General features: G+C 45.8%; 1 protein-coding gene across 1 annotated transcript in view; it reads right to left on the bottom strand.

Annotated features, from left to right (window-relative positions):
* The window catches only part of LOC120944456 (contactin-associated protein-like 5), a 189,918-nt gene that overhangs the window by 130,498 nt on the left and 34,919 nt on the right, over positions 1 to 24,501 (bottom strand). Inside the window, exons 7-8 of the mRNA XM_040358515.1 lie at positions 17,592 to 17,698; positions 13,091 to 13,210 (exon numbers count right to left, since the gene is read on the bottom strand). Coding sequence (XP_040214449.1) covers positions 13,091 to 13,210; positions 17,592 to 17,698 — 227 coding nt within the window. The remainder of the gene's footprint in view (positions 1 to 13,090; positions 13,211 to 17,591; positions 17,699 to 24,501) is intronic.

Below are 24,501 nucleotides of genomic sequence, written 5' to 3' on the forward strand. Positions count from 1 at the left end.
AATTCTCAAGACCCTCTATGCTCCATCCAAGACCTCCTGCTCTCTAGCCTCCTTGGCATCTCCTCCTATGGTCTCCCCCAGGACTGCTCCAGAGTCTCTGCCATCTTCTGGAACTCCCTACCCCGATCTATCCAACTATCTGCTACTTTGTCCACCTTTAGGTGATCCCTGAAAACTGATCTATTTAGGGTAGCTAACCTTCACCTAAAAACTGAACTTTTAATTGTTCCATTAGCTCATCCCTCACAGCTATTATCTTTTTTACAGTACCACACACCTCACCTTATTAGATTGCAAGCTCTCATAAGCAGGGCCCTCCTAAATCTCCTGTATCTAATTGTATTTTAACTGTACTGTTTACCTTTATATTGTAAAGAAGAAAGAGGAAGGAAGAAGAAGGTCGAAGAAGGAAGAAGGCGAAAGAGGAGGAAGAAGTAGAATGTCTCTTAAAGTTCACAACCCAGCACGGGACCCAAACTAGAAAGAAGAAGAAGAAAGAGGAGGGAATAAGGAAGGAAGAGAAGGGAAGAAGGAAGAAAGAGGAGGGAAGAATGAAGAAAGAGGAGGGAAGAATGGAGAAAGAGGAGGGAAGAAAGAAAGAAGAAGGAAGAAGAAGGAAAGAAGAAGGAAGAAGAAGGAAGAATAAGGAAGAAGGAAGAAGAAGGAAAAAGAAGAAAATAAGGAAAAAGAAGAAAGAAGAAGGAAAAGGAAGAAAAAAGAAGAACGTAGAAGGAAGATGAAGAAGAAGGAGGAAAAAGAAGAAAAAATAAGAAAGAAGAAGGAAGAAAGGAAGAAGACAGATGAGGAAGAAGAGGAAGAAGAAGGTGGTCTGTGAACGTTCACAACTCAGCACGGGACCCAAGGGGAGCATGCATGCATGGATGCCTCCTTAGCACCTGGTTTTCTACAGGGTGCACCTAAAGAAGTAAGGAGCAACGGTAGGGGTCTGCCAAAAGAGAAGGAAAACAAGCTTTCTTTGCAACATCGTTGCACAGACCAGGTAAGTACAGTATCTTTTTCTTTTTCTTTATTAAAAAAATTGCCTTTAATATCACTTTCAGTTATCCATGGTTTATGTGTTATGTATGGAAATGTACTTATGTACGTGTGTAAATTTCCACCTTCCCAAAGCTTAATCACTTAACCCCCAGACCATATTGCTGGTCAAAGACCAGGCCACTTTTTGCGATTCGGCACTTCGTCACTTTAACTGACAATTGCGCAGTCATGCGACGTGGCTCCCAAACAAAATTGGCATCCTTTTTTTCCCACAAATAGAGCTTTCTTTTGGTGGTATTTGATCACCTCTGCGGTTTTTAGTTTTTGCGCTATAAACAAATATAGAGCGTCAATTTGGAAAAAAATGAATATTTTTTACATTTTGCTATAATAAATATCCCCACAAATATATCTAAAAAAAAATTTCCTCAGTTTAGGCCGATACGTATTTTTCTACATATTTTTCGTAAAAAAAAAAATCGCAATAAACGTTTATTGATTGGTTTGCGCAAAAGTTATAGCGTTTACAATATAGGGGGTCATTTTATGGGATTTTTAATTAATATATTTTTTTACTAGTAATGGCGGCGATCAGCAATTTTTTTTCTGTACTGCGACATTATGGCGAACACTTTGGACACTTTTGACACATTTTTGGGACCATTGGCATTTTTTATAGCGATCAGTGCTATAAAAATGCATTGGATTACTATAAAAATGCCACTGGCAGGGAAGGGGTTAAGTATGTTCCCTGGGTGTGTTCTAACTGTAGGGGGGGGGGGGTGGACTGACATGGGGAAATGACTGATCGCTGTTCATACATTTCTAGCATGCACTGCCCCCTTTGCAAAGCTGAGACCTGCAAGTGTCATGGATTGTTCTCAATCATCGTCTGGGAAGACCAGGTGATGTCAATCTCAAAGGTTTTAAATGCCCAGACTCATCTGACCCTCCCCCAACAATCAGCACCATGGGTTCTTCTAAGCAGTTGTCTAGAAAACTGAAAGTGAAAATAGTTGTCGCTCACAAAGCTGGAGAAGCTATAAGAAGATAGCAAAGTGTTTTCAGATGTCAATATCCTCTGTTCGGAATGTAATTAAGAAATGGCAGTCATCAGGAACAGTGGAAGTTAAAGCAAGATCTGGAAGACCAAGAAAAATATCAGACAGAACAGCTCGCAGGATTGTGAGAAAAGCAATTCAAAACCCGCGTTTGACGGCATGATCCCTCCAGAAAGATCTGGCAGACACTAGAGTTGTGGTACACTATTCCACTATAAAGAGATACTTGTACAAATATGGTCTTCATGGAAGAATCATCAGAAGAAAACCTCTTCTACGTCCTCACCACAAAAATCAGCGTTTGAACTTTGCAAATGAACATATAGACAAGCCTGATGCATTTTGGAAACAAGTTCTGTGGATCGATGAGGTTAAAATAGAACTTTTTGGCCGGGATGAGCAAAGGTACGTTTGGAGAAGAAAGGGCACAGAATGTAATGAAAAGAACCTCTGTCCAACTGTGAAGCATGGGGGTGGATCAATCATGCTTTGGGGTTGTATTGCAGCCAGTGGCACAGGGAACATTTCACGAGTAGAAGGAAAAATGGATTCAATAACATTACAGCACATTTTGGATGGTAACTTGATGCCATCTGTGAAAAAGCTGAAGTTAAAGAGAGGATGGCTTCTACAAATGGATAATGATCCTAAACACACCTCAAAATCCACGGGGGATTACATCAAGAGGCGTAAACTGAAGGTTTTGCCATGGCCTTCACAATCTCCTGACCTCAACATCATTGAAAATCTATGGATAGACCTTAAAAGAGCAGTGCGTGACAGACAGCCCAGAGATCTCAAAGAACTGGAAGACTTTTGTAAGGAAGAATGGGCAAAGATCCCTCAAACAAGAATTGAAAGACTCTTGGCTGGCTGCAAAAAGCGTTTACAAGCTGTGATACTTGCCAAAGGGGGCAGTACAAGATATTAACTCTGCAGGGTGCCCAAACATTTGCAGACGCCATTTTTTTGTTTTCTGTCATTTTGAAAGTGTAAATCAGGAATAAGCAATTAGCGGACCTCCAGCTGTTGCAAAACTACAAGTCCCATCATGCCTCTGCCTCTGGGTGTCATGCTTGTGGCTGTCAGGAGTATTGCTATGCCTCATGGGACTTGTGGTTCTGGAACAGCTGGAGGTCCGCTAATTGCATATCCCTGGTGTAAATGATGGAAATAAAATCTAACTTTTTTTTAAATATTATAAGAATGTTTAATCTGTAATTTGATGCCTTTTGGACATTTTTCCATCTTTCCTTGGCTTCGTTATGCACATTAATACAAATTTTTACCTGGGGTGCCCAAACTTTCGATCCCCACTGTACCTCCGTGAGACGATCGCGGGGATCTCCGCGGCGATCTCCGCGGCGATCGAGTCCACAGGACCCGCGGTCCAACTCACAGGGAAGGCGGCAGGGTCGCGACCACGCGGCAGGCATTTAAAGGGCCACAAACAGGTATGTGATAATGCCTGTTCGTGGCATTCTGCCAACGTATATATACAGTGGGTGGTCCTTAAGCGGTTAATGATTGTTTGCTTGCTTTCATTCAATTCTGGAGTCGGAACACAGACAAAGTCCTCTGCCGCCTGCGAAACAGAGCAGCGGCTGCCTGCTGATGCTGAGACTTAGTCGCTTGCTGCAGAGAGAAGACAGTAGGAACCCCAATGGCCACTGGCTGGGTTCTCTAGGCAGCAGTTGCCTAGTGGTAGCACCGGCCTGCTTCCAGGGGTGCTTGGGTTGGAAATACAAGAAAGGTCACCCTCATAATTACAGTTTCCTATTAGGCACTGACAAGTCACAAGCTTGAAGTTTTGGCCTCACTTTAAAGTCAACTATTGAGTTCAGGGGGCAGATCCCCAAAGATCTGCACCGGCGCAGAGTATCTGAGATACGCTACGCCACCGTAACTTACCTGGCTTTGGTTTGAATCCAGAAAGAATTTGCGCCGTAAGTTACAACGGCGTAGTGTTTTTCTCGCGGTGTAAGGGCGCGGAATTCAAATGCGGTGAGTAGGGGGCGTGTTTCATTTAAATGAAGCGCGTCCCCGCGACGAACGAACTGCGCATGCCCGCGCAATTGCTCCAAATGACGTCACAAGGACGTCATTGTTTTCGTCCTGAACGTAAATGGCGTCCAGCCCCATTCACGGACGACTTACGCAAGCGACGTAAAATTTTCAAAATTATACGCGGGAACGACGGCCATACTTAACATTGAGTACGCCACCAGATAGCAGCTTTAACTATACGCCGGAAAAAGCCGAACGGAAACGAGTAAAAGAATGCGACGGCCGCTCGTACGTTCGTGGATAGTCGGAAAAAGCTAATATGCATACTCAACGCGGATTACGACGTGAACGCCACCCAGCGACCGCCGGAAAATTGCATCTTAGATCCGACGGCGTACTAAGGCGTACGCCTGTCGGATCTAACACACATGCCGTCGTATCTTATTTGGTGGATACCAAAACAAAGATACGACGCGCAAAATTTGAAATTACGCGGCGTATCAACAGATACGCCGGCGTAATTTCTTTGAGGATCTGCCCCCTGGTGTGCACAGCTAGACCTGAAGTGCAAAGTAATAACCAATATTCAAGGCTGATTGTTAAAGGGGTGTTCCAGTCATTTTTTATTAAAAGTCAGCAGCTACAAAAAGTGTAACTGCTGGCTTTTATTAAACATACACTCACCTGCTCCACGTTCCAGCGACGTGCCGGCCGGGGCTCCGCTCCTCTCCCCCCCCTCCGGCCGGCGTCTTCATTCCAAGTGTGGGCACCCGGCCGTAACAGCTTTCGGCTTCACGGCCGGGCACCCACTGCGCATGCGCGAGCCTCACTGGACCTGTGACAGGACCAGGACCTGGACAGGAGATTGCCTGGGACCTGTCACGTGTCCCAGACGATCGCCTACAGGGAGGGGCTGCAGAAAAGCAATTAGGCTATTCACCTTAGCAGCCCCTCGGCGGAAGGAGGAAGTGGGACAGGAAGTCCCACACCTCCTGAAGCCCCCACTCCCCCCCTCAAAAAAAATTACATGCCAAATGTGGCATGTAAGGGGGCGAGGAGTGGATTAAGTGGAAGCTCCACTTTTGGGTGGAACTCCGGTTTAAACCTTGAATAGGTACCGATGAGTTGTGGCTAAATAGTTCATATTTGGCAATGGTGTCTGTAACCACTAGCAAAGGAAAGGGTTGCCATAAGTATTGTATTATTCAAACTGTTTTTTTTTCTTTTCTCTTGTTCATTAAAATAAACATTCATTATCTCCTTAGTAAAGAATACAGAGAAGTATTAAATTCACGCCTTTTCTCTTCTTTTCTAATAGTTTCTTCATTGCCGGCTCAGTTTGTCAGCTGCAGTACTAATTGGACAAGCAGTTATCTGGAGATTGTGGTTGTGTGTATGTGTGAAGAAGTGTCGGGCTGGTTACTTGTCATAACACGTTCTATAGAATGAGCAAGTTTACAGTTGTGACATTCCGCAATCTGCTCACCTTACCTACCAATTACAGGAATCTCATTCCTTCCTTTCAAAGAATTACATCTCTGACGGGTGGAATTAGATAAGCTCAAACATCGGTGAACATATTGGAAGGTTCCAGTTCATTCAATGTCTTCGATCATCCATATTTCACAAAACTCAATTCCAAGAAAACATCCAAAGTAACAGTTTGTATACCATTGTGTTAATACTAGTGGTGTACCAAAATGGAAATTTAAGAACCGAAACAAAACCGAAATAGAAAAATATGTCAGACCGAAACCGAAAATGACTTATTTTTATATATAATTACTATTTTTTTTTTATGGTGATTTTTTTAATATTTTTTTTTACAGTGTTTTTTTTTTAGAGGGGGGGGGGTAGTGGATTGTCAGTGTGTTTTTTTATTTTTTATTATTATTTACATTTTATTTTGTATTATTATTTACATTTTATTTTTTACATTATTTATTGCAATTTTTTTTTTAATCAGCCCTGTTGGGGGGGGCTTTGGTGAGATATCAGGGGTCTTAACAGACCTCTGACATCTCCCCTCTGAGACAGGGAAAAGGGACTAGGGACACAGATTCCCCAGTCCCTTTCTCTGCAGCTTCAGCTGCGCTGAAAATGAATGAAGAGAAGATAGCGGCTTCTCTTCATTCATAAACTGAAACATTGTAAACACAGTTTACGATGTTTCAGTTATGTGAATGGACAGTCAGTCATCACTGACTCTGTCCATTCGGAACAGTAAGGAGCCGGATTTACCGGCTCCTACCCCGCTCTCCATCCTGACAGTTTCAGGGGGTGGAGGAGGAGCACGGAAGGAGAGAGAAACATGGCGGGATACACGGAGAGATACACAGCGGGATACACGGTGGGATACACGGCAGGATACACGGAGCACAGAGGAGAAGGAAACATGGAGGGAGAGAGACTGCAGCAAAAGCAAGCAGTCATTATCGGCAATTTTTAAGCTGTTTCGGCATGTCCCCAAAACAGCTGTTTTCGGCCGATATGTATCGGCCACCGATATATATCGGTGCATCCCTAGTTAATACCCATCAATTCTCGATTGGAAGAAAGAAGTTAATTTAATTATGGAGGCAGAAAGATGGATTTCTATGGTTAAAAATAGAAAGGACAAGTTTAGAGAAATTTGGACAGAATGGGAACAACACTCATCAGAGATAGAATAATATAAAGAGCTTGTCAGGTCACCTGTGGCCAGGTGACAAGCACACCCCGTGGGGGTCAGGGATGCACCACAGGGTAGTGAACCCTATAGCCGACTGCAGCGATCAGAGAGGAAGCAATGAACCCAAGATCGCCCAGGGCGCGGAGTCTAAGACCCAGCTTTGTGTTCACCAGAGCCTCTAGTGGTGAGGATGGCCTTCGCCCCAAGCTGGATCCAGGTCGCGACCCCTGGGATCCACTAGGTCACGCTCCGCAGGGAGAGAGGGGAATCAGCAAGCAGGACAACGGTAGTGATGGGTAGGCGAGGTCAGGGCAACAGGCAGACTAGGGTAAGTGAGGGACCGGCAAAAGGCCAAAAACGGTACACAGGAAGGTAATCGTAGCACACTGCAGACAGGAACTTGAGCAAACAACACTGTTGAACAGCACTGCAGGCCTGTCGTGCAATAGTTAATATAGACTTCCTGGGATGGCCTGGATGGGGCCATACAGGAAGGAGAGGAGATAAGAAGGTAACCAGAACAAGTCAGGCCTCTAATGGACAGATGGAAACGGGAAAGCTGCCAGACTATTGCATATCCATGACAGAGCTGCCGGAATTTTAGGTAAATGCCCATGGACAGAGAGAAAGTGGGAAGGGGGGTGGTGGAGATTATTTTTTATGTCTGTCTTTCTTCCACCCCCCTTTTTACGAATGTTCTTGTGGTCTCCCCCCCCAACACCACCTGTATAGGTATAATAGGAAAGGGGAAGCACTGAGGGAGGGGTTTGAGCCCTTTAATTATTTTTTTTTTTTTGGGAAATAGGAAAGGGAAGTGGGGTAATGGGTGGGGATAAGTTATAAAGGGGTATTATGGCTTTTAGAAGCCTCATATATAAATGGTGTTTGTTTTTTCTTTTTTTAAATAGGGAAGGGAATAGGAGTGATAAGTTATAAAGGGGTAATATGGCTTTTTAGAAGACTCTTATATAATGGTTTTTTTGGTGGTAGAGAGGTGGCAGGAGAGAGGGGGCAGCGCCCATGCGCCCTTTATGGATGCACCACCACTGGTTTGTTTCATATTTGTGTTAATCAGCAGCCATATGAGCGCCATCTGCTATCTTTGATCCGGGCAAGGCTAATCCAAATTATTAATTCTCAAAGTGATTTGTAACGTTTCATCCATCAGGCTGGTGGAGATTTATGGAACATTATTTCCCGCCCCCGAGTTCTGTATATTATGGGATGCTTTTATCATCTATCTGATTATTCCGATCTTCCTGCAGACACACAGGGCTCAGTCACCACCTGTCCGAAATTTGCCAAGTCTAAATATCACACTTTGCCGAAACACCGCATACCAGTGTTGCCAACCGTCCATATTTTTACGGACAGTTCGTAAAAACGGGCACTTTTTTCCCCTGTTCGTAAATGTCCGTAGTTGCGGGAATGTGCCAGTAAGAATAGCCGAGATAGTTTGGGCTTGGAACTGCGCATGGTGATTGGAGGCAGGGGGTGATTGGAGGCAGGGGGTGGTGGTGGCTGCGGTGGCACCGCAGAGGGGGATGGAGGCAGGGGGCAATGGAGGCAGTGGGAGATTGGAGGCAGGGGGTGATTGGAGGCAGGGGGTGATGGTGGCTGCGGTGGCACCGCAGAGGGGGATGGAGGCAGGGGGCAATGGAGGCAGGGGGAGATTGGAGGCAGGTGGTGATGGTGGCTGTGATGGCACCGCAGAGGGGGATGGAGGCAGGGGGTGATTGGAGGCAGGGGGCCTGGGGGAGATTGGAGGCAGAGGGGAGATTGGAGGCAGAGGGAGATTGGAAGCAGAGCGAGATAGGATGCAGAGGGTGATTGAAGGCAGGGGGAGATTGGAGGCAGGGGGTGATTGGAGGCAGGGGGTGATGGTGGCTGCGGTGGCACCGCAGAGGAGGATGGAGGCAGGGGGCAATGGAGGCAGGGGGAGATTGGAGGCAGGTGGTGATGGTGGCTGTGGTGGCAACGCAGAGGGGGATGGAGGCAGGGGGCAATGGAGGCAGGGGGAGATTGGAGGCAGGTGGTGTTAGTGGCAGGGGGTGTTGGTAGCATTGCAGAGGGGGATTATGGCACCGCAGAGGGTGGGGGATGGAGACAGGGGTTGTTGGTGGCACCGCAGAGGGGGATGGAGGCAGGGGGTGATTGGAGGCAGGGGGCCTGGGGGAGATTGGAGGCAGAGGGGAGATTGGAGGCAGAGGGAGATTGGAAGCAGAGCGAGATAGGATGCAGAGGGTGATTGAAGGCAGGGGGAGATTGGAGGCAGGGGGTGATTGGAGGCAGGGGGTGATGGTGGCTGCGGTGGCACCGCAGAGGAGGATGGAGGCAGGGGGGAATGGAGGCAGGGGGTGATTGGAGGCTGGGGGTTATGGTGGCTGCGATGGCACCGCAGAGGGGGATGGAGGCAGGGGCAATGGAGGCAGGGGGAGATTGGTGGCAGGTGGTGTTAGTGGCAGGGGGTGTTGGTTGCACCACAGAGGGGGATGATGGCACCGCAGAGGGTGGGGGATGGAGACAGGGTTTGTTGGTGGCACCGCAGAGGGGGATGGAGGCAGGCGGTGATTGGAGGCAGGGGGCCTGGGGGAGATTGGAGGCAGAGGGGAGATTGGAGGCAGAGGGAGATTGGGGCACCGAAGAGGGGGGTGAAGGCAGGGGGTGTTGGTGGCAGAGGGGGATGGAGGCAGGGGGCGATGTGACTAAATAATGTGCCCTTATTATATCGAAAATAACAAAAATATATTTTTTTACCTTAAATCACATTGCTATTTGCCTAGCGTACTTGTTTGTGGCCTGAATACTAAAATTTGCACCTAAAAATGTAATTTAGTAACTTTTGTGAAATTTAGAATTTCTTGCCAGTAAATATCAATCTGGTAGGTTGGCAACACTGTCTGTATGCAGACTACTATTAATCACAGTAGACTGACAAGCCACATATCCAAAACAATCACTGTATAGATCTCTGGGGAGTAACCAAGCAGTACTGTGTAAATCAAAGTTAATAAAGCGAAGACACATATACTAGGTTACTAGTGTAGCCCCCGGCACGTGTCTCACACATGCTTTTGTTATAATGCTGTCACTTTAAGCGTTAGAACACTTCAGCATGATTTAGGACGTTCACCTTCTCCTGACCTGTATCTTCTGCACATTATTTGCCTAATTTGAAATTCCACTGCCTCCAGTTATTCCCGTCGTTGATTCGGCATGTATGTCTCTCCGGTGTCATGTACCAGGTGATGCGTTGGCCCGTATTCCTGTGTCGCTGTGTTCCAACCATTGATAGCTCTGCAAAACTATCAGCTTGGGCTCATAAAACTTTGAAATTAGCTGAGCAAAGGAGCTCCAGCTTCATGCAACTCTTTAGCAGTCAACAAAGCAAACAGTGATGGCTTACGTGGTAGGGTGACCACATTTACAAACTGCCACTCAGGTATCCCTGCCCAAAAGAAATGATTTTTGATACCTATTTTTGTGACCCCATAGTTTTCAGGGGTTCATGCTGGGACCTGTAGTTCTTCACTGTCACATCCTCAGCTCTGAGGGACTGTCAGAGAACCAACCGTGGAAGAACTGGCAGACCTGTCTTGCACGGACCTACGAGCACAGTGCGCATACGAGCACAATGCCCGCGCATATGAGCACAAGGCGCATGCGCACATATGGGCAACAACACCATAAACCAACACCAATGCCCTATTTAAAGCTTGTTGCAGCAGTCACCAACTGCTGCATGATCTTCAGCCCTTGGTGTTATCCTGAATCCTTGTTCCTGTTCTTGTATTCCTGTTGACGACCCGGCTTGCCTGACCAGACTTCTCTGTGTATGACCCCTGGCTTGTCTCTCGGCTTATCCTTGTCCTGTTCCTGTCTGCTGGATCCAGTGTATGACCTCGGCTTGCCTTCTGACCTGTTCCAGTCACTTCCTGCTTCCTGTGTATGACTACCGGCTCGGCTCCTGACTCCGCCCCTGGGTTTCCTGCCAGTCCACCTCATCTGCTACTTCCGTGGTACCCCTGCCTGACTGTGTATCCAGGTCTACAGCTGATCTCCAACATCAACTCAGCAAGTCGCAGCTGGCAACTCCTGCATCTCTGGGCATAGCTCCCCCTGTGTCACCTCCAGGGGGCGTTCTGCACTTAGTCACAAGGGAAGCCCTCTCAGCACTTCGGCCTCTGGTAAGGTACGTGACAGGGACTCATGCTGGGACTTGTAGTCCTTCACTTTTGGGGGGTCACCTACTGCGAGCTCCGTGATTGTGCCCGCGGGACCCACGGACTTCGATGATGTCCACCGGTGTCCCACGATCGGGTCACAGAGCTGAAAAACGGGGAGAGGCCAGTGTAAACAAGGCATCTCCCTGTTCTGCCTAGTGACACTGTCACTGATCATCTGTTCCCTCTCATCGTGAGCAGCGATCAGTGGCGTGTCACTCGTAGCCACGCCCCCTGACAGTTAGAATCACTCCCTAGGACACCCTAAAAAAATTCTAACATTACATTGAGCTCACTCTCGACATTGACAGTATGCCGATTTTTTTATTTATTTTTTGCTGTACATACCATGTATAGCTATTTTCTTACCCGGCTTCCGGGTAGTGAATCCCACGGGAGTGGGCGTTCCTATGCACTCTCAACATTGACAGTATGCCGATTTTTTTTTGTTGCTGTACATACCTCGTATAGCTATTTTCTTACCCAGCTTCCGGGTAGTGCCTCCCGCGGGAGTGGGCATTCCTATGCAGCAGTTAGTGATTGACTTGATGACAAAAACTACCCCCCCCCCCGTCGCATAAGGAGCGCCACAAGTTGCCGAAAGAAGCCAAACGTCGAGTCTGCGCTATACGGCGCCTGCGCAATGACGTTCGGCTTCTTTCGGCAACTCGTGACGCTCCTTATGCTACCGGGGGGGGGGTCAGTTTTTGTCATCACGTCAATCACTAACTGCTGCATAGGAACGCCCACTCCCGCGGGAGGCACTACCCGGAAGCTGGGTAAGAAAATAGCTATACGAGGTATGTACATCGGCATACTGTCAATGTCGAGAGTGAGCTCAATGTAAGGTTAGAAAATAGTTTTTAGGGTGAACCCCCGCTTTAACCCCTTCCTCGCCCCCTAGTGGTTAACCCCTTCCCTGCCAGTGTCATTTATACAGTAATCAGTGCATTTGTATGGCACTGATCGCTGTATAAATGACAATGGTCCCAAAATAGCGTCAAAAGTGTCCCATGTGTCCGCCATAATGTCGCAGTCATGATAAAAATCGCTGCCATTACTAGTAAAAAAACAAAATATTAATAAACGCTTATTTCGATTTTTTTTACCAAAAATAGGTAGAAGAATACATATCGGCCTAAGCTGAGGAAAACAAATATTTTTTTTATATATTTTTAGGGGATATTTATTATAGCAAAAAGTAAAAAATATTGCTTTTTTTTTTTCAAAATTGTCACTCTATTTTTGTTTATAGCGCAAAAAATAAAAACCGCAGAGGTGATCAAATACCACCAAAAGAAAGCTCTATTTGTGGGGAAAAAAGGACGTCAATTTTGTTTGGGAGCCACGTTGCACGACCGCGCAATTGTCAGTTAAAGCGACGCAGTGCCGAATCGCCAAAAAAATGGCCCGGTCATTTGGCCACCAAATGATCCGGGGCTGAAGTGGTCAAGGAATGTTTTGATCCTGGTCATGAAGGGGTTATAGGGGCGCTGGGGTTGGGCAGAAAGGGGTTTATTCAGCAGGAGTTTGAGGCTACGCACCCCAGCAGTCGGCAACTGGGAGGCTGGGAGATATTCAGTTCCTTTCTAAAAGGCAGACCTTCTCTTTAAATAGCTCCACAAAGCTCCACAAATGATCAGGAGCCGGCACATGTACGGCTCACACAGCGAGAGGCCACTAAAATAAGAGAATTGTTTCGGCACGCTCGGAAATTAAACTGTATATTATGTGCGAGCAATTTGCAATCAGCTGTCCGCTTCGGCGACTCCTGCTGCACGGCTTCAAACGGTCTCCGCTGGTCTTTAATGGTGGACACCAGCTGCCATATCATCTGCCTGCCGCGTTCATCACAACAGCTCCTTTTCAAAGAGGGAAGGCCAATTCTCGCTCCGGCTTAATCTCGGAGCGCAGGTGACGGCGGTTAAAATTTGAAGCGGCGGACTCCATTAGAAGGCTGAAGGCAGACCGCGTTCCTCACACACACACCGAGCCGGAAGCAAATTGGGCTCCCGCCGCTCGGAAAACGGCTTGATGTCTCTGCTAATCCGCTCTAGAAAAGGGGGAACGGCAGTGAAATATTTAAGGACGGCGTTAAATATGAATGAAGAGAGGCGGCATTGGCTTACCGGTTAGATTGCAGTAGACGCGCACGGGGCCGAGGGGCCCGCTGCCATCCGAGTCGATGTAGTAGTAGTCGGACGGGTAACCCTTGTGCTTGTAGGCCTCACACGATTGTTCGTAGAGAGCTGGAAAAGAGGAAAACAATGCAATGAGTAGCCAGTCTGTGGGGGGGGGGGGGGAGAAATATTTTTGGTTGGTCGGGGATCAAATACTTATTCTATTCACCGAACTGCAACTCAATTTATAACATTTGTATCATGTGATTTTTCTGGATTTTTGGTTGATATTCTGGGCCATATTCAGATAGAGATACGATGGCGTATCTCCTGATACGCCGTCGTATCTCTGAGTTCTATCCGTCGTATCTATGCGACTGATTCATAGAATCAGGTTCCGCATAGATCTCCCTAAGATCCGCCAGGTGTAAGTGACTTACACCGTCGGGTCTTAGGCTGCAATCTCACGCTGGCCACTAGGTGGCGCTTCCGTTTGTATATGCAACGAATATGCAAATGAGGAGTTACGCCGATTCAGAAACGAACGACCGCCCGGCGCTTTTTTTTTACGTTGTTTGCGTTCGGCTTTTTCCGGCGTATAGTTACCCCTGCTATATGCGGCGTATCCTATGTTAAGTATGGCCGTCGTTCCCGGGTCGAATTTGATTTTTTTACGTCGTTTGCGTAAGTCGATCGCGAATACGGATGGACGTAATTTACATTCACGTCAAAACCAATGACGTCCTAGCGACGTCATTTGGAGCAATGCACGCTGGGATATTTTACGGACGGCGCATGCGGCGTTAAAAAAAACGTCAAAAACGCGGGGTCAACTCAAATTTAAATAAAACACGCCCCCAACCTCCCCATTTGAATTAGGCGGGCTTACGCCGCCACACATACGTTACGCCGCCGTAACTAAGGGCGCAAGTTCTTTCTGAATACAGAACTTGCGCCCAAAGTTACAGCGGAGATACATTACGCCGGAAGAAAGATGCACTCATCTTTCTGAATCTGGCCCATTGATTTTTTTTCAACATTGTCGCTCAATTTTTGTTTAAAGCTTATGTGTCACAGTAAGCCCCGCCCCCACACAGTTAGAATCACTCCCTAGGACACACTTAACCCCTTCCTCGCCCCCTACAGGTTAACCCATTCACTGCCAGTGTCATTTACACAGTAATCAGTGCATTTTTATAGCACTGTTCGCTGTATAAATGACAATGGTCCCAAAATAGCGTCAACAGTTTTAAACTGGCCATTAATTAGAGCAGAAATAATCGCACATCAGCTAATTTGAGGGAACAAAACTCGGGATGGCGAGATGGGAAATTCTTGGCACGTGACGACTCAATTTGCAGTAATAACTATCCGCTCTTGTTGAACAAACAACGGAGAAGGTGATAACGATCGTCACTCATGTCCCATCCTCGGCTTCTAATGAGACGTATTTTATGGGTTTCAATGCCATATTAATAGAGGATCAGCTAATTAATATTTGCTAAGATGACGGGCTGCCTGCAGCTCATTTAAGGCCCGTTCACAGGTTTGTGCTGAACATGGCGGCTTCATATCGCCGTGTCTGGTGGCGAAAAGGCGTTGTGGGTGGGGCACCTGTCATCGCTTCCAATGTGTTCTCACCCAAGCTGGAGCTTTGAGATCAAGACTGAAGAAAACAAGAATGTAAATGAGGCTTTACACAATTTCTGTTTTAACCACTTCAGCTCCGGAAGATTTTACTTCATGACGGGCCATGTTTTTGCTGTTCAGCACTGCGCTACTTTATAGACATGTGCAATTTGTTTCGTTCTGATTGAGTTTTTTTAATGAATTTAGACAAATTCATTCATTCTGAAATATTTAAATTATCAAAAAACCCGTTTAACAAATTTTTCCGAATATTCATTCGTTTGAATATTCGAAAATTCGAAAATCTGAAAATTCAAAAACCCTAAAGTTCGTAACTCTGAAATAATAACTAAGTAATAATAACTTAAATATTACTGACTATTAAATTATAGAAAGTGGAATTTTAGCCAAATTCGTTAATATTTAAATTATCGAAAAACCCATTTAACAAATTTTTCCGAATATTCATTCATTTGAATATTCGAAAATGCGAAAATTCAAAATTCGAAAATCTGAAAATTCAAAAACCCTAAAGTTCATAACTCTGAAATACTAACTGACTAATAATAACTTAAATATTACTAACTATTAAATGATAGAAGTTGGAATTTTAGACAAATTCGTTAATTCGGAAATATTTAAATGATCAAAAAACCCGGTTTAACAAATTTTTCCGAATATTCATTCATTTGAATATTCGAAAATGCGAAAATTCGACATTCGAAATTCGAAAATCTGAAAATTCAAAAAACCTAAAGTTCGTAACTCTGAAATAATAACTAACTAATAGTAACTTAATTATTACTAACTATTAAATTATAGTAATTGGAATTTCCTTTCAAATTTGGCTGTTAGCGTAACAAATGTAAGTGTATCCGAATATATGTAAATTTGAATATTTGAATATTCGTAAATTCTAAAATTCTGAATTCGAAAACCCGAAAACCCCAAAGTTCGAAAATCTGAAGTAATAACTAACTAATAATAATTTAATTATTACTAACTATTAAATTATAGGAATTGGATTTTCCTTTCAAATTTGTCTGTTAGTGAACATATCATAATATAAGCAGTGCAGCGCAAAACATAAAATAAATAACTAAAAAAAGTGAACATATCGAATACGAATGTATCCGAATATATCTAAATTTCAATATTTGAATATTTGTAAATTCAAAAATTTGAAATTTGAAAACCTTAAAGTTTGAACATCTGAAATAATAACTAACTAATAATAACTTAACCACTTAACCCCTGGACCATATTGCTGGTCAAAGACCAGAGCACTTTTTGCAATTCGGCACTGCGTCGCTTTAACTGACAATTGCGCGGTCGTGCGACGTGGCTCCCAAACAAAATTGGCGTCCTTTTTTCCCCACAAATAGAGCTTTCTTTTGGTGGTATTTGATCACCTCTGCGGTTTTTACTTTTTGCGCTATAAACAAAAATAGAGCGACAATTTTGAAAAAAAAATGAATATTTTTTACTTTTTGCAATAATAAATATCCCCCAAAAATATATAAAAAAAACATATTTTTTTCCTCAGTTTAGGCCAATACGTATTCTTCTACATATTTTTCGTAAAACAAAAAATCGCAATATGCATTTATTGATTGGTTTGCGCAAAAGTTATAGCGTTTACAAAAGAGGGGGTAGTTTTCTGGCTTTTTCATTAATATTTTTTTTTTACTAGTAATGGCGGCGATCAGCGATTTCTTTTCGGTACTGCGACATTATGGTGGACACTTCGGACACTTTTGACACATTTTTGGGACCATTGGCTTTTTTATAGTGATCAGTGCTATAAAAATGCATTGGATTATTATAAAAATGCCACTGGCAGTGAAGGGGTTAACACTAGGGGGTGGGGAAGGGGTTAAGTATGTTCCCTGGGTGTGTTCTAACTGTAGGGGGGTGGCCTCACTAGGGGAAATGACAGATCTTCTGTTCATACATTGTATGAACAGAAGATCAGCATTTCTCTCCCTGACAGGACCGGGAGCTGTGTGTTTACACCCACAGCTACCGGTCCCCGCTCTGGCTGCCAGAGTCACATTGGGAAGCAGCATCCAATTGGATGCTTCCCCAGTGACCCAGGAAACCATAGAGGAACTATGTTCCCCTTGACTTGGTCTCCAACTGAAGAGCCACTGCAGAAGAAGTGGAGAAAGTAGACTGCACTTGCCTACAGGCAGACTGTATTTGCATGCAGGCCACCCCAGGTAACACCCACATGTGATACTGAGCCAGAGACAGTCAGGCCGGGGAGGAAAGAGCTACAGTAAATGATGCTGGATATCCTCCAATCAGGAAATGTAGCAGGCTCTATCTGACGTATGATGCACATTGTGAGAAGCTCACATTGTTCCATCAAATCAGAGTAAGCCATTTCAATCCAGAAGAGGAGCTGGTACAACTGTCCAAGACTGGATGGGAGGCTGGAGGTCAGATTTCAAATTGTCATACCCAGGGTCCAGCTTTTAAAAATTAGTTTAGCTTTAGTTAGATGCATGGCTACGCGTTTCATTAAAACAACATCTGCAGCTTTTAGTAACGCCATCCCCTATCGATCATCAGTCAGTTTATCAGTTCATTCTCTATAGAGTCTGAATGAAAACCTCGGAGGAGTTTCTTTTTTAGTTAGTCCTCTGGATTAGCAATGCATGATTTTGCATTTGGCAGTGGAGTTTGCCAAGTTTGTCCTAGTCACAGTTTAGCCGCTAATCTTTCCCCATGCGGCCCTCTTTCCTGCAAAATAACAGATGGATGACGGCGGCAGCCAATTGTTTCATTACCAGCTTTGGCTCAAAAAAAATAAAAATATGAAAGCAAAAAAGTTAAAATACACCTTTATTAAGAGAGACAGGAAAAGCGTACTTACAGCTATGGCAAGTGGCGTCGGCGTAGCCCGTGTCGCCGCAGTCGCAGTGGAAGGCGCTCCAAGTCTGTGAGCACGCTCCTCCGTGTTCGCAGTAATTTGGCAGGCATCTGTTGGAAACAAAAAAAAAAAAGTCTATAGAGTCTGTTTGGTAAATGTGTCACCGGGAAGCAGCTGAACGCAAAAAAAAAAAAAAAAAAAAAAAACGACTATCCAAACGAGGCCGACAGTTAATTAGCTGTGGAGAGACTGAACGAGATCTGAGCAAATCAATAATTTCAAATGCCGGATACTCTTGAAATTGATGAACCAGATACAGCAAATTACTAAACAAAAGTCAACCGCTCTCACAAAAGACGCTCGCTTTACACTCAATTACAAAGTACGCTTTTTCGACTTTATTTTTTTATTTTTTTTCCCCTTGGCGGAATATCAGACCGCAGAGAGAGAGAACCCCGCTGGAAGCGCGGAATGATTTTAATAGAAATCTGCATAACAAAAGGAATGTGTGAATACATGTATTTTAATCAGCGCCGGCTTATTTAACTCCAAGAGCTGATAGACTCCGGCAGTCAATTATTCCGAAGCTTTCATTAGACAAACGAGGCATTCTGTGATTTACAGTAAAGTCGGAGAATTGGACACCATGTGACAAGGATGGATATTATAGATCACACAAAGAATTATTCTCTACAATAGATAGACAGATGGAAAGGAAGACAGAGTCCTGACTGTACATACACTTCAGAATCTGGGGCTGATAATAATTAGAGAATGTGGCTGGATATAAGGTCAGATAGATATAGATGATATAGATACAGATATAGATGATATAGATGATAGACATAGATACAAAAATATTCTAAAACTGGGCTTGTTATATTTACTCCTTCCTAGTCCACCCCCCCATGACTTTACCATTAAGATCAACAGCACAACCATTGATCCCTCCACACATGCCAGGGTTCTGGGTGTAATCCTTGGGCCAGATTCAGAAAGATCAGCGGATCTTTCTGCTGGCGTAAAGTATCTCATTTACGTTACGCCGCCGCAAGTTTTTCAGGCAAGTGCTTTATTCACAAAGCACTTGCCTGTAAAGTTGCGGCGGCGTAGCGTAAATCCACCCGGCGGAATTCAAATTCAGCGGGTAGGGGGGGTGTATCATTTAAATGATGCGCGTCCCCGCGCCGAACGAACTGCGCATGCGTGGGCCGTGACTGAATCCCAGTGCGCTGTCACGGTCTGAAGTCAGGCTCAGAGGCCAATTGCTATAGCAGTGACAGAACAGGTATACAGGCAGTAGAGTAGTCCAGGAACAGGCCGAGGGTCAAACACAGGTGGTTGCAGATTGGGATCAGGCAATAGAGAAGTCCAGGAACAGGCCGAGGGTCAAACACAGGTGGTTGCAGATACAATGGCAGCAAAGCAGACAAATCGCAAGGCACTGGCTGGGAAGGCACAATAACCTGGCAAAGAGGAAGTGCAGAGACAAGGCTTTTATAGGAAGTCTGTGGGAGGAGCAAGGGGTTCAAGGTTCAAGGCAATCAAGACACAAGGCAGGAATGTCCAATGGATCAGATGGGTTTGTCCAGCAGATCAGACAGAGAGCTGTCCAGCATCCCAGATAGCTCAGTGAGAAGGTTCACTGCCAGACACAGGTGAGGTCCCAGGTTCAAGTCCAGGTCCTGACATGCGCATGCTCCAAATGACGTCGGCAAATCGTCATGCTTTCGACATGAACGTAAATTACGTCCAGCCGTATTCGCGAACGACTTACGCAAACGACTTAAAAATTTCAAAACTCGGCGCTGGAACGACGGCCATACTTAACATAGGATACGCCGCACATACCCCTCATATAGCAGGGGTAACTTTACGCCGGAAAAAGCCGAACGCAAACGACGTAAAAAAAAAAGCGCCGGGCGGTTGTTCGTTTCTGAATTGACGTAACTACTAATTTGCATATTCCTTGCGTAAACAAACGGAAGCGCCACCTAGCGGCCAGCGTGAGATTGCAGCCTAAGATCCGACGGTGTAAGTCACTTACACCTGTCGGATCTTAGGGATATCTATGCGTAACCTGATTCTATGAATCAGGCGCATAGATACGACGGCCGGACTCAGAGATACGACGACGTATCAGGAGATACGCCGTCGTATCTCGTTTCTGAATCCGGCCCCTTGACTCTAACCTCTCCTTTAGCCCCCTCATCCAATCACCGGCTAAATCCTGCCACCTTAACCTCCGTAACATCTCCAGAATTCGACCCTTCCTGACCAATAGGGATGAGCCGAACACCCCCCTGTTCGGTTCACACCAGAACCTGCGAACACACCAAATGTTTGTGTAAACTTTAGAACCCTATTAAAGTCTATGGGACTCCAACATTTGAAATCTAAAGTGCTAATTTTAAAGGCTAATATGCAAATTATTGTCCTAAAAAGTGTTTGGGGACCCGGGTCCTGTCCCAGGAAACATGTATCAATGCAAAAAAAAGTTTTAAAAACTGAAGTTTTTTCGGGAGCAGTAAATTTAATAATGCTAAAAGTGAAACAATAAAAGTGAAATATTCCTTTAAATTTCGTACCTGGGGGGGGGGGGGGGGGTAAAGTAAGCATGTGAAATAGCGCATGTTTCCCGTACTTAGAACTGTCTCTGCACAAAGTGTCATTTCTGAAAGAAAAAAAGTCATTTAAAACCGGACTCACGGCTATAATGAATTGTCGGCTCCCGGCAATTCAGAGAGAATTCATTCATTAAAAAAAAAAAGTGTGGGGTCCCCCCAAATTCTATTAGCAGGCCCTTCAGGATATTAAGGGGAACCCCACGGTCAATTTAAAAAAAAAATGACGTGGGGTTCCCCTCAAATATCCATTCCAGACCCTTCAGGTGTGGTGTGGATCTTAAGGGGAACTACACCCCAAATTTAAAAAAAAAATGGCGTGGAGTTTCCCCAAAAATCCACACCAGACCCCCTTATACGAGCACGTAACCTGGCCGGCCGCAGAAAAGAGGGGGGGACAGAGTGCGCCTCCCCCCCTCTCCTGAACCGTACCAGGCCACATGCCCTCAACATGGGGAGGATGTCCCCATGTTGATGAGGACAAGGGCCTCATCCCCACAACCCTAGCCGGTGGTTGTGGGGTCTGCGGGCAGGGGGCTTATCAGAATCTGGAAGACCCCATTGTACCCCTACCATTTCACGAAGTAAGTGTAAATAGTTGTAAAAAAAACACACACACCGTGGAAAAAAGTCCTTTATTAAAAATAAAAATAATAAACAAATCCAGCGGTGGTAATCCACTCGGTCCTGGCTCCCTGCTCCAACGTTGTCGGTATCCAGCGACGGGTGATCTCCTCTCCAGTCCAGCGGATAAGAAGATCGTCCGGTATCCAGAGCGCAGCATCGCCGTCCGCCTGTCTCCACCGGACACAGCCCAGTGAATGACGCTGCTGAATCTGTGACATTACTTTTAGGCCTCGTACAGACGACCGGATCTATCCGCTGGGATTGATCCGCGGATCAGTTCCAGCAGATAGATCCGGTCGTGTGTACGTCCGAGCGGACATTCCCAGCGGATAAAAATACAGCCGACGGATTCCCAGCGGATAAAAATTTTGTAGCATGCTACAAAATCTATCCGCTGGAATCCAGTCCAGCGGACTGATCCAGTCGTCTGTACAGACTCACCGGATCAGTCCGTCCGCTCCCCTCCCTCGCATGCGTCGTAATGATTCGACGCATGCGTGGACGTATTTACCTTCCAGCGTCGCGCACGTCATCGCGGCGACGGCGCGACACGTCACAGCGGATGTATTCCGCACGGATTTCAATCTGATGGTGTGTACAGCCATCAGATCCAAATCCGCTAGAGGATTTATCCGCTGGAAACGGTCCGGCGGACCGTTTCCAGCGGATATCCTTTCGTGTGTACGGGGCCTTATAGGTGAGGCGGGGCCACCCGTCACGTGACCCCGATTCGACAGATCTTTCTCTTACTACAAAGGACTCCTCTATTCTCTATGAAAAAGGGGACATCTCTTGACAACCTCCCTCCCTTCTTCTTAGTAAATATTACTTATTTCAAATATTTTATTCTGTGACTTGGACATCGTCCTGTGGCTTCTTCTTTGTCTTGTAATGATATTTCTTTCAATAAATTCCATTGAAAAAAAAAACAGTTCTGTGGAACACCCACCAAGGATCATTTTTGAGTTGGGCCGCAAGTGTTGACACCCAAGAGTCCTTAGACTAGAGAAGTATCCAAGATGAAGAATGATTATCAGTTTGTCTTCAAATTGATTTTATATTCAGCACAGTTTATATATAATTGAATAAAACACAGAGAGGAACATCTCTGGTTACATGTGAAGCGTGTTCAGGTGATAATGAGACACCTCCACTTTTCACAAACAGCAGGTTGCAGCTTTAACATTTGTGTACAATTAGTCTCTCTTTTTTTTTCTATTTATTACCAAAGGATGCTATGCGCTGGTGAGCAAACTCTTTGTCTATTTTGCTGCACCCAGTCTGAACCATACCATACCCATGCCCTCAACACTGTGAGGGTACATTCCATGAGGTTCCAGAAAATGGGAAGACTTTGAAAGGAAGCATAGGAAGAGGTGAAATACCTTGTTATCATGTTATTGACGACAAAGGCCTCTTCCCCACAACCCTGGCCTGATGGCTGTGGTGGTCTGCAGGAAGTGCGGGAAGGGTCAAAATCTGGTGCCTTATTACTACACAATCTCACCCTCTCCTGCCAAAATCTGGTCTCCCCTGTCTACAACAGCTTGCTCTTACCCTCCCTGGACTTGCTCCCCTCACTACCCAGATATTTAAGCCTTTCCTGTTACAATCTTGGCAATCAGACGACCTCAGAAGTCTCAAAAGACTTAGGCCCAGATTCTGGTAGAATGGCGTAAAACTGCGGCGGTGTAACGTATGTCATTTACGTTACGCCGCCCCAAGTTTTACAGGGAAGTGCTTTATTCTTAAAGAACTTGCCTGTAAAGTTGCGGCGGCGTAGCGTAAATTCCCCGGCGCAAGCCCGCCTAATTCAAATGATCCGGGTAGGGGGCGTGGATCATTTAAATTAGGCGCGTTCCTGCGCCGAACGTACTGCGCATGCGCCGTCCCTAAAATTTCCCGACGTGCATTGCGCTAAATGACGTCGCAAGGACGTTATTGGTTTTGATGTGAACGTAAATGGCGTCCAGCCCCATTCACGGACGACTTACGCAAACGACGTACATTTTTAAATTTCGACACGGGAACGACGGCCATACTTAACATTGGTTGCCCCTCATATAGCAGGGGCAACTTTCGCGTCGCAAATCTAACGTAAGCGCTGTATCTTCACTGCGTCGACCGCGTGTATGTTCGGGAATTCGCGTATTTTGCTACCTTGCATACTCGATCGGAAAAACTACGGAGGCGACACCTAGCGGCGAAAAAAAAAATTGCATTTAAGATCCGACAGCGTAAGGGCCTTACGCCTGTCGGATCTAATGGTTATCTATGCGTAACTGATTCTAAGAATCAGTCGCATAGATACGACGGCCCAGATTAGGACTTACGACGGCGCACATTGCGTTGCGCCGTCGTAAGCCCTTTGAGAATCTGGGCCTTAGTCATACTATTAAACAACTATGGAGTAAAACTAGATCCTTCCAAGACTTCACCCTATACATATCTGCTCTGGTGCGCGTGGCGCCAATCAGCCTATTTGAACTGTCAGTGCACTCTGGATCGGTGCTGTCTGATCTGCAGCTCCCTGTGACCCTTGCTCCCGTTATCTGTTCTGAACCTTGATCTCCTGACTACCCGGCTTGCTAGTCGGATAACCCTTTGTCTTCTGCCTGCACCTGACCTCGGCTTGCCTTGACCCTGAATCCATCTGCTCCTCTGTACCTTGTTGCCTGTCTGTTGCTGACCCTGCCTGTGACCCGACCAATCTACTCTGCTCCTGCTCAGCATCATCCACATGTGTGCCTGTCTGCCTGTCTGCTGTCCAGTTGGTCATCATCTCCTCTGCATCTGGATCCAGAGCCACCTCTCCTGCAATTACCTGCCAGGCTCTCATACCACTCTGCACTCCCATGCCTCCTGTCCATGCTACCAGGGGCCGCGAGTCAGACACGTAAGGGAGACCTTCCTCTGCTCCATTGGGCTCGTCGGTCAGTTAGGTGCAAGTCTAACACAGAGCCAGCTGCCAGTCCAGACATCTGGGTGGATCCTGACTTTAAAGTCTGGTTGAGTAACATCAGGCTGACAGCAGACTTTAACCCACTGTCGGCTGAGAATGAATCACAGGAGTGCAAAACGGATTCCGTGTTCCCCTGAAGATGCCCAGGAAGAGGGCGAAACGCATCAGTGACAGCCACTAGTGATGGAATGCATGGTGGACCGCATGCCGGTGTGTTACTTCCGGTCCAACTAACTTGCTTGTATTATAAATCCTTTGTGAGTGTAACTGTTTTTAAAGGCTAGTTTTTATAAATGGAATTACACTATATGGATTTCCCTTATTGTCTTTCTGACACCTCTTAAAAAGCTAAGGGGCGGAGTCACTCAATGACGTCAGCAGGTGACCCTGCCCCTTTGTGTCATCGACCAGGGAATGCTTGGTCGATGATGTCACAAGGTGCTGTGTCAACCATTGATGTCATTGAGTGACCCCGCCCTTTAGCTATTTACCTACTTAAGGACCGCCCACTAAAAAAACATGGACTGCCCACTTAAACAAATATGTCATACTTACCTCCTCTGTGGATTTGGTTTTGCACAGAGTGGCCCCAATCCTCCTCTTCTGGGGTCCCTTAGCAGCACTTCTGGCTCCTCCTCTTCTCGAATGCCCCGTCGGAGATGCGCTCTCCCTCGGGGCATCCATGCGGGCGTGCTCCGTT

Source organism: Rana temporaria, chromosome 6, assembly GCF_905171775.1.
Source record: "Rana temporaria chromosome 6, aRanTem1.1, whole genome shotgun sequence".
Lineage (NCBI taxonomy): Eukaryota > Metazoa > Chordata > Amphibia > Anura > Ranidae > Rana > Rana temporaria.